General features: G+C 43.7%; 1 protein-coding gene across 1 annotated transcript in view; it reads left to right on the forward strand.

The window, feature by feature from the left end:
• The window catches only part of EXT1 (exostosin glycosyltransferase 1), a 285,506-nt gene that overhangs the window by 239,017 nt on the left and 29,270 nt on the right, over positions 1-17,219 (forward strand). Inside the window, exons 2-3 of the mRNA XM_015072857.3 lie at positions 11,350-11,443; positions 13,756-13,863. Of these exons, the coding sequence (XP_014928343.2) occupies positions 11,350-11,443; positions 13,756-13,863 (202 nt within the window). The remainder of the gene's footprint in view (positions 1-11,349; positions 11,444-13,755; positions 13,864-17,219) is intronic.

Below are 17,219 nucleotides of genomic sequence, written 5' to 3' on the forward strand. Positions count from 1 at the left end.
CAGTTCTCACGGAGTCCTGTTGGCCATGGCAAGGGTTGTGAATATTATTCTAAGTGCCATGAGGAGCCACTGGGGGGTTTTCAGCCTTGGAGTTAACATTTTAAGGGTAACTTTGGTTGCTCTATGGATTGAACCCATAAAGATTGAACTTACTCTGACCTGAAACTAACATGAACCAGAGCATGCTTCTAATTGCTCTGTTCATGTGGAGACCCAAAGGAATAGAATTAAGGGAGATCTAGGGAAGGGCGTGAAGAGACCGGGGGGTCCTGTGTAATTACAAAAACCATTGAGGGCACCATTGTTTCCCCTGAGCGCAGTGTGCTGTCTGGCACAGAGGAGTTGCTCAGGATTCATGTGTCCAGTGAACAAATATCAGAGCAAGAAGGCATCTTAGGGCCATCTGGTCTACCCCTCCCCTATTAAGTGCTTAAATTTCCTCTGTTTCACAGCCTCTTCCCAAAATGAGGCCACCTAGGAGCTGGCTAGCTTCTCAAGAGGAGCTGAGCTGACCAGAGCCAGCTGGAGGAGGAAGGAGGAGTGACGCTGAGCTCAGACTCTATCCCCCAGGCACTATAGTTCTTCTTCCAAAGGAAGAAGAATCTGAGTTTATGGGCCTTTCCAGTCTCCAATGACCAACCCCTCATGGGAGGGTGTTCTGGTAAATAAACAATATGCACCGTCAGGTCATTAACCATAACACACATTTGTATGTCCCATGGACCCATATGCACCTGGACATTTATACATTCTCATACCCAGAGGGAAAGAATAAACTTTCCCTAGTTAACTAGCTTCACGCAGCTTTCATATTATGTTGGTGTCCCATAATTTCTTGAGGATGCACCGTCTTCACCTGTGCAGAATTCTGAGACCTCATTTGCTTATTCAGCATGAAGAGTCCCAGAAGTGAGCTGGCCCTGACTGTCAAAGTCAGAAGGTAGATGCCCAGGAATGGCAAAAATAGGAGCAGACTTAGGAAGGTGAGGTTGGCCGAGCCAGCTGTTATTTCATTAACTGTAATTGGATTCTCAAGGTATTTTATAATCACTTAAGTGCAAGGACCAGACGAAAGGCTTAAGGGCTGACGAAGAATGCAGGGCATGTCGTATTCACCACTGGGCAGCCACTCCGTGGTGACGAGAACAGCCCAGAAGGAATTCCAGACATCCTCCTAATCCCAGGGCTGACCAAGTCCGGCTGGGCAGGAAAGAATGTTTTGGCTCAAGAATGGAAGTGGTCAGAACACTAGGTTGAGCCCAGTTTTCTTTGGGGGATGGGGAGGCCTTGCCTTTGGACCAAAGTAGTGTTTGTCGTGATGAAGCCAGGAGGAGGGTGGACCGTGTTTGTTTTTTGGTTTTCGGGGTTTTTTTCCTTCAGCTCAGACGTGGAGGAAGACCAGGAGAAGGTTCACTTTGAATAGCACTGCCCATACATTTGACTCGATTTGCAAATAATGCTATTTATCAGGGCTGGTGAAACACAAATCCCCCACCCTCACCACAGTGCAGAAAGAAAATGAAACTTTTAACAAACTGCCAGGCCTTTAGAAATAAAGACAAAGAAGAAGGGATAGAAAATGTACAAAAGGAAGAGAAAAAAATAGTTAAATAAAAGACCCTGTTTTCCACTGTCTAGCTTGGGCTCAGCCTCAACAGAGAAGTGCAGGTCGTCCTCGGAAGACCAGGCACACACAGAGATGTTTGTTACAGCTAAATGGAGATGATCGTAATGAAGAGGGGCTTGCGTCTCTTGGTCTCTCTGTTGATCTCGCACCCGCTGCACCCGAAATGCAAACCAGTGCATGCTGACACTTTCCATCCATTTACTATTTTTCAAGTGGCTCCTGTAGGGCCAGGCCCTGGGGGAAGGGCTGGTTCAACAGCAAGTAGGACCGAGGTCCTGTCTCCTGGAGTCCAATGAAAGGAAAACAAGAAAACAGGCAACTTAATACAAGGTGAGCAGAAGACAGGTCAGACCAGGGCGCTGGGTGAGCAGCAAGAGGGTCTTTGGCCAAGACTCAGGGTTGCAGCGAGGCTTCCTCCAGCAATGCATGTAAAGCAGAGGAAGGAGAGAGGGCCGTGCTGAGGGGACGTGCCCCTGCTTCTGGTCCCTAAGACTCGGTTTGTCCGGGGTGGGGCGGGGGGGACGCTGGGGGGTGGCGCGGGGAGCTGCCATTTAGGACGGATACTCCGTGCTGGCACTCTCAGCTTCAGTCCACACTTCCTGGCCCCGCTCCCGTTGGCCAGTCTCCCTGGTGCAGAGCCTGGTGAAAAGTTAATGGTAAGATAATAACCTCGGGATTCCCAGTGGCCCTTGGGAACTGAGAAGACATTTAGCTCCTGCAGCCAAGACCTTGGTGTACCTCTTGTGGACCCATTTATCCACCTGAGGTCATTGTTGCTGCTGGCTTTTTTTATGGCCTCTCCCTTTTCTGTCCCCCTGTACCCAGGTAGCACTTTGTGTAGCATTTTCAGAAATGCTTTCTTTCTTTCTTTTTTGTTTTTAATGTTTATTTTTGAGAGATAGAGTGCAAGCAGGGTAGGGGCAGAGAGAGAGGGAGACACAGAATCCAAAGCAGGCTCCAGGCTCTGAGCTGTCAGCACAGAGCCCAATGCAGGGCTCAAACTCACAAACTACCAGATCATGACCTGAGCTGAAGTTGGAGGCTCAGCTAACTGAGCCACCAAGTGCCCCAGAAATGCTTTATTTCTAACCAGAGAATTGATGAGACCCACATGTCCTGGAATTGCATTTACCTTGGAGCCGTTTGAGTTTGGCTATTGCTGAGCACAGAAACCGGTGCTCTAAAACCTCACCCCGCCAGACAGCTGAGATCAGGGTCACCTGGCACAATGTGGTGGAAATTCTTTGTTTTCACCCTTGCTGTCCCCGTGTTACTCCTTCCTTCTAGGCAGCCCTGAGAGACAACAGAGCATATTGTGGATTCTGCCCTCCTTCTACAAGTCTCATAAAACTTTTACTACTGTACTTCATCATCTGTAAAATGGGGCCATTTCACGTGTGCTTGTAGAGATAAAGTGCAATAATGAGCACAGGTTGTTGCCCTGCACACAGGGAACATGTAATCAGCATGTGTATGTGGCGGGGGAGGGGGCAGGTGGTCATTACTGTAATGTTACCTTTCACGACTGTCCTATTTTATCACTTTTACATATTAGCCGTTGTGCTGCTATTTAATGACGGGGAACCAAGATGGTCTTCTTCCCATCTTGAAATAAGAGATGCATCTAGCACTTGTTGTATTCATTAGTATATGCAGGTGGCGATTACCACATGGTCCAGGTTTACAGTTCTGAGCTGTCAGTAGCTAGGGTAAAGATGGTGTAAGGGAATTTTGACATGATAAGGGGTTAGGATCCAGCGTGTTCAGATGGGGTGTTGGATTCCAAGTGTCTTCTGACTCCTGTTCCCTGTGAGAAGCTGGCATAACCATACTTACCTCCTAGTGTGGCTGCGAGGCTTAGGTGAGAAAATGTGTGCAAGAGTCCGGCTTCCCATGGGGCCTCATGCCCCAACGAGAGCCTGCAAAACCTTAACCTCCATCCCTTCCCTACATTGAAATGGATTTTTTTAAGATTTTATTTTTAAGTAGTCTCTCCACCCAACGTGGGGCTCAAACATGCCACCCCAAGATCAAGAGTCACATGCTCCACTGACTGAGCCAGCCAGGCGCCCCTGAAATGGATTTTAAATGGACAATAAAGAGGAGATGGTCTTCTCCTTCAAGTGTGAAGGATGCCCTTCAAGTGTGAAGGATGGATGTAGATGCATGTCCCTCCTTGTAGCCAACCACTGCTCTCTGCATTGGGAAACTTGGGGCCAGCAGCATCCTTTTGAGAAGCATTAAAGAGAAATCGCATCCTAACCTATGGCATGACCGGGTGCCCCTGAGGTTCTGGCAGCAGGCAGCGCTCCAGGCAAGAATCACCCATGTACCCATGTGAGGAATCACAGCACCTCCACAGCAAGTGCCTTCCGGCTGCGGGGCAGTAAATGTCCCTGAGGCTGCAGCCAATCTGGTCAGCCTGGGCCAGTACCACACATTAGTATAGCTCTGGTCATTTACCCAACACTGGAGCATATGGAGTTCATTCATGTGCACAAGAGCTGTGTGAGCAAGTGGTGAAGAAACTGAGGCTTAGCGTGTCCCACGAATTCTCAAAGACCACGGGGGCCTGTTCTCCTCTGTATGTATGCTTACGTGACAACAGATAGCCATACTATAGTGGCCAACTGGACCCATTTTCTGACTGAAAGGTATGTTTCTCAGTTCAAATTTGTGTCTTGGGCCAATTTCATGTTATTACATGTTATGGGCTTTGGGTTTTCTCAAAAGTCATTGAAATTTTACGTGTTGAATCTGTGAAGTCCAAGAAAGGGTCTAAGGCAACATGGTAAATAAAAACAGAGCACCATCTTGGACCGAACTGCTCACGTGACATGATGCAGGGCTTTGAGTAGAGGAGAAAGGGTCCTCTTAGCGGTAGCCACTTGTTACCAGTGCTTGACACTAGATGAACTGCTTAGGGATTCGCTCCGTAAGAAACGTTTCAGGGGCGCCTGGCCAGCTCAGTCAGTGGAGAGCGTGACTCGTGATCTTGGGGTGGTGAGTTCGAGCCCCATGTTGGGTGCAGAGATTACTAAAAAAGAAAGAAAGAATGTACTTTCAGACCTTGCATTTGTGTGAGCTGACCAAAGAGGCAGCATGGTGTGGTGGAAGGCAGAGGCTCTTTGGTATCAGAAAGCGTGGAAGTGGAGCCCTTTATGGCTCCATAGTTGTGACCTGCATTGTTGGCAAGGTTATCAGACTGTCTGCACTAAGCACTCGCCTGTGAAGTTGTGTTCTATCAAGTTGTAAGAATGCCATTGGGAGCGTGTCCTTCTTCTGCTTGAGCCCTTCAGTGACTCAATCCACCACACAGGATTATGTCTGAGCTCCAGGAGATACCACACATTGTCCTCCCAGTGGGACCCCACCCTACTGGTAGTTTGACTCCCCTCCCCCCTCCCCCACTGCCTCGCCCTCCCCAAACTGCGGTGGGTTCTCTCATCTTGGTGTTTGCTCCCGCTGTCTGTTTCTACCCCCAGAAATGCCGATTGCCTCCTCTCAGCCTTACCAGGCTGATTCTTGCTCTTCCATTAATAATTAGCTCCGTCTCCCTTCCTCCTGGAGGCATCCCTGCTTCTCAGTCTCCCCACCAAAGCCAACTTGTCGCTGTTGTTTCTCTGCATAATCTCCACCTCGTGCCTCCATCCTACCGATAAATAATAATCATTGATCATCATATTCCCTCACTGAATAACAATCAGTTGATAACACATCTGCCTTTTCCCTGGACCGTTGGTTCTTTGAGGAATGCGTGACACATGGTAGGCATTCAGCTAATTAATGTTGTTTGAGTGAGTGAAAGAAAGCACAGGGGAGGTGCTAAGGACCTTGTTTTATTTCCCTCATCCAGTGTACTTAATGGAACTACAGCGGCCATACATTGGTTTTGTTTTCTTTCTTTTTCTCCTAAAGGATACAGTTCAAACCTGGGTGTAAGCAAAGAAGATTAAGTACTTATGAGGATGGGGACTGGAGGGAACAGATAGCGTAGATGTTCACTTTATAAATAAATACTTGAGACAAACTGTAGCAACATCACGGGGAGACTGGAATTGCGTGACTACAGAGATGAGAGGCTGGATCGCTTGGCTTCTTCCCTACCCTCTTTGATTCTTTGATTAGCAAAAAGCAGGCTCACATGGCAACTGTGTGTGCTACAGAGGGGTTGAGGGAAGCACGGGACGGCCGGTGGGCACGCTGCACCGGCAGCATCCTTGTCTGTATAGCTTTTGAAAATAAGGCAAAATCCTTTCAATTAGAAGCTGCTGTTCTGTTGTGATTCCCAGCTTCTGTTTGCATTTTATTTTAAAGGGTCTGTTCCACATTTGTCTCTGGCTCTGTCTTGAGGAATCTGTTCTTTCTTTTCTTTTTTCATTGTTCTTTTTTTTTTTTTTTTAATGTTTTTATTCCTCTGGTCCCGATGTAATTTACCACAACAGCTTACAGTTTGCCTAGTGCATTGCAGTTTATAGGGCACGGACTCGATCTCATTTGATCTTAACTGCTTTGGAGCATGGAGAACTTCTTTTACACAGGGCCATACAGGAAGTGGCAGATCCAGAACCCAGGTTCCTCAAGCCAGGTCCTCTAACTTTTCAGGTCGGCTTTGTTTTCCATTATATCTGTTGCCTTCCTTCAGCTGTAATGATAATAGCTACCATTTATGGATGGGTTAGGATATGCCCGTGCTTCAGTTAAATTGTACCAGCTAAGCCTCACAGTAGAAGTATCTCCATTTGCCCACCAGGAAACCTGAGATTTCGTCAAATAACTTTCCCAAGATCACCCAGCTTGTAAATAGCAAAGGGGAACCCAGGTTTGGCTGTGTCTAAAGCTGCTTAACCCACAAAGCTTTGTGTTCCTGACCTCTTAACTCAAATTTTCTGTGAGCTTTTCGCACAAAATTTAGGATGCGTCCTAATTACCTGGAGGGCTTTTGGCAACAGGATTCTGGGCCCTTCCTCTGGAGTTTCTACACCAGTGGGCCTTGGTGGGCTGAGCATTCCCATTTCCACAAAGTTCCCAGGGGGTGTGGATGATGTTCCTGTGGGGGAAGGCACTTGGGGAACCCTGCACTTGCCACGCTGACCCCCCCTTCTTCGGGTACACTGAATTGCCGCCAGCTACAATGTGTTTCATATGGGCGGGAAGGACTTCAATTTTGCATTGTTACAGGGCCCATTTTAAATGGGGTGTATCCCATCCATTATTCGGCACAACTTTAAGGCAAAAATTATTACGGCCATAGAGTGGTTCCTGGTTTCTAGGTTAAATTCAGGCCGTGTCACTTTATTGCGTTTTTCTTTGCAGCCATTTATAAAAACTGCTCTAACTTCTGTATCACCACCTACACAATGGGGAACTTAATGCCCATCTGAAGAGGGTAACAAAACCATTTATTGACTTGAAGTGGAAAGGTGTCTGAGATTAGTTGCCTGCCCTATCTACTTACCTTTTTGCTTAGGATATCATGTGTTAATTACCTCTCATTTTGAAGATGTTTATGATTCCGATGTGATTTACACTTCTAAACTTAATAGGGGAGAATTCATCCCTCTGAGAAGCCGGTCCCCCTCACTTGACCTGTCCTCTCTCTGCCTGTCCTTCTCCCCCATCTCTAACCTTTCGTAACTACTAATCTGTTATGTATCCCTAAAATTATGTTACTTCACAAATGCTATATAAATAAATAAGGCAGTATTCACCTTTTTGAGACTGGCTTTTTCACTTAGCATAATTTCCTTGAGGATGTTGTGTGTATCGATAGTTCATTTCGTTTTATTGCTGAGAAGTATTCTAGGCTGTAGATGTACCACAGTTTGTTGAATTATTCACCCATTGAAGGACATTTGGATAGTTTCCCGTTTGGGGCTATTAAGGATAAAACTGCTGTGAACATTCATGGACAAGTTTCTGCGTGAAAATAAATTTTCATTTTCTCTGGGCTAAATGCCCAAGAGTGCAATTGTTGGGTCATATGCTAATCCCACTTTTAGTTTTAAAAGAAACTGCCCAACTTTTTTCCAACGTGACTGCACCATTTTACATTCCCGGCAGGAATATGCGAGGGTTCCAATTTCTCCTCAGCCTCATGAGCACCTGTTCTCACCTGTCCTTTTGATGATAGCCATCCTCGTGGGTGATTTGCATTTCTTTAACGGTTAATGATGTTGAGGATCTTTGTGCTTATTGGCATTTTGTATATTTTCTTTGGAACAATATCTAGTCAATCCGTGGCTTGTTTTAAGATTGGATTATTTGTCTTTTGATTGTTGAATGTCAGAATTCTTTACATATTCTGGATAACAGTCTCTTACCAGATCAATGATTTTCAGATATTTTCTTTTTGCTGTGGGTTGTCTTTTCACTTTCTTGATGGCAACTTGTGGGAGAAGGAGCCCAGCCTTCTTGACTGAACTTGCCTGAGATGGAGCTTCTATGAAGCAGAGCTGGGAGGGGTTGGTAATGGAGCAGACCATGGTTCAAACGCCACAGACACTCAGTGTTCTTGCCAAGATTCTGTAGCTTCTCCCGAACAAATGTTTTTCCATTTGTCATTAGACCTTTAGGACAATTTCCAGAAAATTTAAATGAATGAGGTTTTTGGTTTTGGGGTTTTTTTTTTAATATTTTTTACCAGTTAAACTGTTGTTTTGTTAGGGAGAGTGTCCAGAGTTCCTTAGTGTCTCCCTTTGCAAGGCCAGTCTTCTCGAGTGTTGTACTTTATAATGCAGATTTCCAGGTAATTTTACACCTGGAGTTCTGATCAGCCTCTCCTAATTATCAGATGATTCCTTGATGATTCCTTGATAAGCCTAGTGACTGGAGAAGGGTCTTCTCTGCACAACATCTGCAGGACTAGAACAGGGCCTGGGACATAGTGTTTTTTGAGACAGTGACTAAAAAATTGAATGAGTTCAAGCATCGAGAAGGAGGTAGATGTGGGTGTGTGAGAACACCAAAACGGAGAGATGGGTCCCAGAAAGGCTGAGTGGGAGGGCACCAAACACAAGTGCGGCCCGCCTGGGAAAACTACCCCCCCTTTCAGGGTATCATTACTCCCTCAGTTAGAACACACTTATCCATTCATAGGTTCCCTCTCATTAGAGCCCAGAAGAGAGGCTGGCTGACAGACTGAGCATGGTTAGAAGTCTGAAAATCATTGTTCTAAGTTTTGTGTGCACATGTTCCGTATATGTCTTTATGTGTTAAACATACATTGTATACACATGAGCAGATATTTATACATATATATGCATATATGTATGTGTATATATATATATATATACATATATATATATATATATATATGCACACATACATTTATACAAGGGATTTGGAAACCTTTGGAGCAGTGGGATATTCTGAAAGGACATTCTTCTCTCTTTTTTTTTTTTAAGTTTGTTTCTTCATTTTGAGAGAGAGAGAGTGTGTGACCATGAGCAGGCGGAGGGGCAGAGAGAGAGAGAATTCCAAGCAGACTTCACACTCAGTGCAGAGCCCTACACTGGTTCCATCCCATGAACTGTGAGATCATGACTTGAGCTGAAATCAAGAGTCGGATGCTTATCAACTGACGGAGCCACCCATGCACCCCAGAAGATTCTTCTTCCTCACCTAAAAATAACATAAAGAATAATGGAGTGTTCAGACAATCTCTAGTCATTTTGCTGATGAGGAAAGTAAGGTCCGGAGTGCTCATGTGTTTTATTCCTAATGTCACAGCTACCTAGTGGCAAGGATGTTCATCCCACATCTCCCTTTACCTGCTGTATGAATGAACACAAGCTTCAATCATGTAAGCTTTATCCCCTACATCAGCAAATACTCCTGTGCCACCACTTAAAAACCAACACCCTAGAATAACTGTCAGGTGATTTTTTTGCTGTAAGTTTTCTGCCTTCTCTCTACCTCTACTCCTTCCCCAAAGTAAATTCTGCAACTGGCAACTTTGAAACTTGTTACAATCCAGAACATTAATAGGGTTCTACATTTTTAGCAGCCTAATGATGAGGGTGTAGGACCTTCTGTGCTAATCCCTCAGGGGTTTCTATTCTGGGCACTTACTAAACTTTGCTGTAGTCTGAAGTATATTTGACCTTTTTATATTAAAACAATTTGAGTTTAAACTTTATAAGTATATGTGTGTGTGCACATATTTCCCTCTTCATTGGTTAAGGGAGAGAGCCAGACATTTTTTAACAGTTGAATTTGAAGATACTTATCAATTACTTCCCCGTGTTTGGTGAGCAAAGGAGAAGGCATTACCATCATAATTTAATATTTCTTATTTAGCCAAATTTGAGCCCTCTTAAAAATCTTTTCTACTTTCAAGTCTATTTTGCAGTTTAATTAATGCAGCAAGGGTTTTTATTTTACTCTCAATGGAGATAATCTTAATCCATTCATGGTGACCTTTTCTTGTGCAAATTAGTTGTACAAGCTTGTTTAAGCAAATGGTCCTTTGCATGATGTCTCTTCTTAATGACGGGTTTATAATTGAAAATTGGCTTACTCCCATATGCCTAGTTTGTATGAGAATATAAAAATAGATGTGGACTTTAAAAATATAAATGTATATATCAGTATCCCAAAACGAGGAGGGAAGAATCCGATGCCTTCAGGCTATGATTAAATTAGACTATTAGAGTCAGAAAATGCTGGTGACATATGCTACTGTCAAAGTCACACCTGTCTGCCGAGCATTGCAAGCTCTTGAAAAATGAGAGTGATTTCATCTTAGCTCTGAGAATCTAGGCTTGCACAGGGCACGAGCCATTTCTGCTTCCCCAAGTTTGCTTAAACTCATAATGAACCTGAAACTGCGTGTTTAGGAATGTGTTTGCGGAAGCCACTTTTAAGGGGATATCCCTAAACAAAATGAAATGCTTGTCGCCTTTCCTGCACCTCCCCAGCCTAAAGAGACAGCCGGCGCTCATGTTATATTTTGCCTTTTTTCAAGCGCAAGAACCGTGTTGCACCGTCAAGTGGTATCTGAGTAAAAGAAACGATCCTCTCTTCTGCACCCTGGTTTTCCGCACCCCACGCTATGCTTTTTTTTTTCTCCTGTTATTCTTATTTTCACATTTCTTAGGCCAGCTCCTTCTGTCTCTCTTGTGTTTCCGCTGTAAGTTATGTTATCCATTCTTGTATATGAGTATTTGTCTGGCATCGCTGCATATTCTTGGTTAAACGTAGAAACTCCAGCTTGAAGGAGAAAGTAAATGTTCTGTGCTTGTAATGGAGGTTTCCTGGGTAGGTTTTAACAGCATGGTTTTGTGGGGTGGGGAACAAGGACAGTCTTAGTTTTGCTGAATGACATGGCATTAAACAAGAACTACTCGTTGTGATCTTTTGCTTTTAAGCTCATGGGGACAAGACATTTCATCAAGACACAAAAAATCTGATTTTTGGAAGCAAACCGTGGGCAAGCCAAATTGTTACTGGGAACATCAGACTTGCCTTTCATGTACTGCTTGCAAAACACCCTAACTACTTTGCCCCTCGTGAAAGTTCACATTTGTTGTTCATGTAACACCCCCCACTCCCCAAAGGGGAAGTGAGAACTGCCTGCCCAGCGTGTCTCCTGAGCTGCTCTGGGTAATTCCATGTTACGTATACACCCGCAGATGTTCACTGACCCCTCCCCACACCCCACCTCTCCTCACGGGTCTTCGTCTGCTGATTGTTCCTGATTGTTCCTCCTCTCTTTCTAGGTATGATTATCGGGAAATGCTGCACAATGCCACTTTCTGTCTGGTTCCTCGTGGTCGCAGGCTTGGGTCCTTCAGGTTCCTGGAGGCTCTGCAGGTAAGAGACCCTGAGACCTCCCCAGAATAGGGCTGAGGGCTGAAGTCAGGGTGGGTTTAACCTTAACCCTTCTGCAGGGATCTAAGCAGAATGCATAGTTTGCCTTGAACACCTGGAATCTGTTTCCCCAAGAAAGTCTGTGACATTTTTTATAAGAGAGGGGGCGGAAAGAGGATTCACTCCTTGTCTTTGGACCTGAGAAGATTAAACGGTTTCACTACCAAGGAGGAGGTGTTCAGAGACATGTTTGCCGACAGAGGGTGGATCTGACTGCCCAACAGCAGCCTTGCAGACACTATTCTGCTCCTGGAAGCCGGTCTCAAGAGCACTGGCTTAAGAAAATGACTTATTGGGGGCACCTGGGTGGCTCAGTTGGTTAAGCATCTGGCTTCGGCTCAGGTCATGATCTCGCAGTTTGTGAGATTGAGCCCCACATCGGCTCTCTGCTGTCAGTGCAGAACCTGCTTCAGATCCTCTGTCTCCCTCTCTCTGCCCCTCCCCCCACTCAAAAGTAAGCATTAAAAAGAAAAGGAAAGGAAAGAAAAGAAAAGAAAAAAGAAAAGAAAAGAAAAAAGAAAAGAAAAGAAAAGAAAAGAAAAAAGAAAGAAAATGGCTTATTGGTGGTACTTCCAAAAAATAAATTGTCTTGGGGCACCTGGGTGGCTCAATCAGTTGAGTGTCCAACTTCGGCTCAGGTTATGATCTCATAGTTCATGGGTTCGCTCCCCATGTTAGGCTTTCTGCTTACAGCTCAGAGCCTGGAGCCTGCTTTGGATTCTGTGTCTCCTTCTCTCTTCTCTCTCTGCCCCTCCCCCACTCATACTCGATCTCTGTCTCTTGAAAATAAATGTTTAAAAAAAATTTTTTTAATTAAAAAAAAAAGCAAATTGTCTTTTCTGCCCATCCTCCTCAGTCATCTCTTGGTGCCTCTAAATTCCAAGAGTGATGCACAATGGGTCATGCTATTCACTTGGCCCAGCTATTCTGAGGCTCTGCAGCTCCGGGGCCTGTGTGAGGTTCTGCTCATTAACCTCACTCTGCAGAAACGCCTCACCTGATGAGACACTTGTCCGACATTAACCACCTGAGAGTTGCAACCAGCCCTCCTGGATCTCGAGAAAGCGTGCTCCCAGCTAAGATTCTCCTCCTCCACTCCTTACCTCTTGGCCTCTCTGTTCTTCCCCCTCTATGTTCTGCACCTTGCCAGAATCTATGCTTTTTGCACAGTACTCCGTAACGTATGCCATTCTGTCATGTCCTTCAACAGAAGAGCTTCCTTTTCTTTAAGGTCCTTTCCAGTGCGCTCTGTGTTCTGTGAAGCATACGGTCACTAATGTTCTGGTAGCCTCGTTCGGATGTGGCACGAAGCAAATTGTTCTCTGCTTTGGAACCAGACCCGTGTCCTTAGCCTGGCGTTTCTTGGCTGTCAGATCACTGTGCAGACAGTACATTGTTACGACAGTGGTTTGGATCCCTCCACAGTGACACGGAACAAGGTTCTGGCTCAGATATTTGCACAGCAAGGGAAAGGTGAACACCCTGTAATAGTTAAGTCCACAAAAAGCTTCATGAGGAATGCCAAACCCCATTTTGCTCTTTGTTGCACCTGACAGTGGGATAAACCACTTCACAAGCAGACTTGTGGCAGTTACATTGACAAAACTGTTTATATTCAAGGTTGGTTTTATGCTAGGATATTGTTGGTGCACGATTTTGTTACATCAATAAAACTTCTCAAACAAGGCCAGCCGTCTCCATGGAGGTAAGGTCAGCCAAACCATGTACTAGAATAGAAATGGGGTTTTAGCATTTGAGGGCAAGACTTGCAAACATTAAAATCTTGGCTGGATATGTACAGCCTTCACATGACTTGATAACTCATATAAGCTTACTTTTCCTTTTTGGTTTTTTAGCTTTCTTTATTTTGAGGGGGGGGGGGAGAGAGAGAGAGAGAGAGAGAGAGAGAGAGAGAGAGAGAGCATGAGAGAGAGAGAGAGAGCATGAGCAGGTGAGGGGCAGAGAGAGAGAGACAGAGACAGCATCCCTAGCAGGTTCTGCACCCTCAGCACAGAGCCTGACATGGGGCTCAAACTCACAAACTGTGAGATCATGACCTGAGCCAAAATCAAGAGTCAGAAGTTTAACCAGCTAAGCCACCCAGGCACCCCCGTAAGTTTACTTTTCTTCTGGACTAAGCAGTCCAGGATCCACGCAAGAAATGCCAGTAATTGAATTTGCACTGATGTCACCTCTGATTGGAATGTCCCCCTCCTGCTTCCTTCACACTCATGAATGCCCCCTTCCTCACCCAGGCTGCCTGTGTCCCTGTGATGCTCAGCAATGGATGGGAGTTGCCATTCTCTGAAGTGATTAATTGGAACCAAGCTGCCGTCATAGGCGATGAGAGATTGTTATTACAGGTAAGCAAGGGGCTCCAGCCTTCAGCAGATGAGTGTATGATTGCTGCCGCCGTCCAAACTTTCAAAGAAGATGAATCCAAAAGGTCAGCTCTATAAAAGAAAATTTTATCAGGAGAAAATTGCCTGTGTCGTGGCGAATATGAAGTCATTTAATATGACATTGTTCACTTTCCAACACAAAATCCGCCCAGGTCTAGGGAATATATTTGGAAGAGGAGAAGTGGCAGGTGAAGGGCATGAACTTGAAAGGAAGAAGAGGTGTACACCCATCCTCTTCCCTATCCAGGAGTTTTAGAAATGATGCAAGAGAGCTTTTGTACCATATTCCTTTCCCTTGTTTCTATAATTGCCTTCAGATTAATTTTCAGAAAGAGGGAGGTCTCTAGGGTTGATTCGTATAATTAGTGTTATCATTGCTCAAATGATCTGGTCTGGGAGCCTGAGCAGTGTTAATCTTTAACATGTATATTTAAAAGAGCGGCCTCTGATAAAATAGGTTTTTTAAATGTATTTTGTTGCCATTTGGATCTCTATTTTATTTTATTTTACTTTACTTTATTTTATTTTATTTTATTTTATTTTACTTTACTTTACTTTATTTTATTTTATTTTATTTTATTTTATTTTATTTTATTTTATTTTATTTTACTGTAGCAAGAACACTTAAGATGAGATTTATCCTCTTATTTTTAAATGCACGATACATTATTGCTGACTGTGGGGAAATGTACTACATATTTCTTGAGCTTATTCATCTCGCTTAACTGAAACTTTATGCCCACTGATTAGTAACTCCCCATTTCTTCCTCACCCCCAACCCTGGTAACTAGCATTCTGCTCTTTAGTTCTATGAATTTGGCTGTTTTAGAGACTTCAGGTAAGTAGAATCATACAGCATTTGTCTTTTCTGTGACTGGTTTACGTCCCTTGGCCTAATATCCTCCAGGTTCATCCATGTTCTCCTGTATTGCAGAAATCAGACTTAATATTATTAAAATGGTCATCTTACCTAAATTGATCTACAGATTCAATGCAGTCCCTATCAAAATCCCAATGGCATTTTTTTACAGAAGTAGAAAACTAATTTTAAAATTCATATGGAACCACAAAAGACCTCAAATAACCAAATCAGTCTTGAGAAAGGACAAAGCTGGAGGCATCATAATTCCTGATTTCAGAATACATTACAAAGCTACAGTGATCAAAATGATATTGTACTGGCATATAGAGAGAGATACAGACCAAATGCACAAAATAGAATGCCTAGAAATAAATCCACTCATATATGGTCAACCAGTCTTCTACAAGGATACCTAATAAAAGTTTGAACTTCTCAGGAGCTGCCTGGGGAGAGGAATATGATACAGAGAAATCCAAGGGCAGTAATTGTCAGTCACTGAGGATTTCTAAAGCCCTTTCATGTAATAATATTGTAGGTTCCACATAATTTGTCATATGCCTTTCTCTAAAATTATAGAATATTTTAATGTTTTCCTTTGATGGCAGTATATACTCTATCTTGAACTACCACAATACGGTAGAATGGTTTTTTTAATGTCCTAGCTTTAAAAAAAAAATTATTGGGAAAATTGAGTTTCTGGGGCACCTGAGTGGCTCAGTCAGTTAAGCATCTGACTCTTGATTTCTGCTCAGGTCATGATCTCATGGTTTGTGGGTTTGAGCCCCACATCAGGGATGTGCTTGGGATTCTGTCTCCCTCTCTCTCTGCCCCTCCCCCTCTTGCTCTCTATTTCTCTCTCAAAATAAAGAAACATTAAAAAACAAAAAAAAAGAAAATTGAGTTTCTAACTCTCTTGTTGCTTCTGCTTGTGCTGCTGGCCAGTCTGCTAGCTGGCTGGTGAAGTAACACAGTAGTCTTCCTAAAGTAATGGGTGACGTACCTGTAATCAAGAGCGCTAGGGATTAGGCAAGCCAAGCTGAACACAGCTCCCAAAACATGGCTCTCTCTGGTACTCAGGTAGATCACTCTATGGCCCCTAGGACCTCCAACACAAAAGAAGAATATGTCACCTAGCAAAATCCTCCCCAGGCAGAATGGCATATGCTGAAAACATTGACTCATGAAAGGCCAGACAAAACTGATCTGTGTGGGTCCTTTCCACGTTGCCTCTTTCTTCCTTTTTATGATTTTTTTTTTAAATAATACATGATCATTACAGGAAGTTTGGGAACTAAAAGGAATAAAAAACATCAGCCCTAATATCTCCCATTGTTTACCAATGCTCCTGTGAATTTGATGTGAATAACTTGGGAGTTTGTCTTGGACAGGAGGGCATTCCGGGATACTTGAGTGCAGTTGTCCAGCTTCTAATGTTTCACCAAAGGTGATATGTGTTTCACCTTCCGCAGCAGTTTTTGGCTTAACTCTGAAGATTTTGTTTTCGATCCTGCACCCACCCAAACTTGCTCTCGTTCTCCCATCTCGTACGCAGTCTGTCTTTGCACAGCTGCCTCCATATTGAACAGCACTGCACTGTTGTTGACAATGGTTGTAAAGGGCTGGCACCGAGCCCAAATGTCTGCTCTGGGAAATGTTGTTATGTTACAATTTTTCGTTTCTTGTTTTAGAACAGCTCGGATGTTTTTATTTGAATATATTCTTGTCATTATGTCACCAGGAGAGCTGAATGTTGCTTTCCTATATCTATTTTGGTAGATTCCATTAGTTTTGTTGCCATACGTGACCTTTTATTAAGACTTCATTGAGTTCTGCGACACTGAACAATCCGGCCAAATTGGAATTAATTTATCACTCTCGCATATACCTGTCTCTCAGGACAAGCAGATTAATAACCAGTAGCCAAATGCCATTAAAACTTGGAACTCTTGTCTTTTCAGTCACTTGGAATTCTCTTCCAGAGCACTTTGCAAAGGGCTGTCACTTATATTATACGTACAAACAGGTAGCATGTATTTTATTTGATGTCCCAACATCAAGTTGTGGCTTCTATAAAAGAGGGCAATGTACTGGTAGGTTAATGTATATATTCCCTCTCTTCTTTCATAACTTCAGCCCAGTTAGTTTTCTGGAGACTACACAGTGGCAGTAGCTTTTGGCATTTTCTAATGGACTGGTTTCCTGTGATCATGACAAAACAGTGAAGTCTACCTATAGGACTCTTAGAAAATACCATTGGCATTTAGAAGAGAACCTGATCATGAAATTGGTCATGGTAGCTTTTTCCTAGTCTTTTTTGGCAATCTTGGTAATTTTCTCAGTAAATAAAAATAGTCTTTGACGTAGCAAGGATCCATAATATGGATGGTTTTTCTGCCTTCTCCAAGGGTATTTTACTTCCATTTGACCTTGAGCTCTGATTCTGGGTTAATGTTTG

The sequence above is a fragment of the Acinonyx jubatus genome, chromosome F2 (assembly GCF_027475565.1).
Source record: "Acinonyx jubatus isolate Ajub_Pintada_27869175 chromosome F2, VMU_Ajub_asm_v1.0, whole genome shotgun sequence".
Taxonomy (NCBI): Eukaryota; Metazoa; Chordata; class Mammalia; order Carnivora; family Felidae; genus Acinonyx; species Acinonyx jubatus.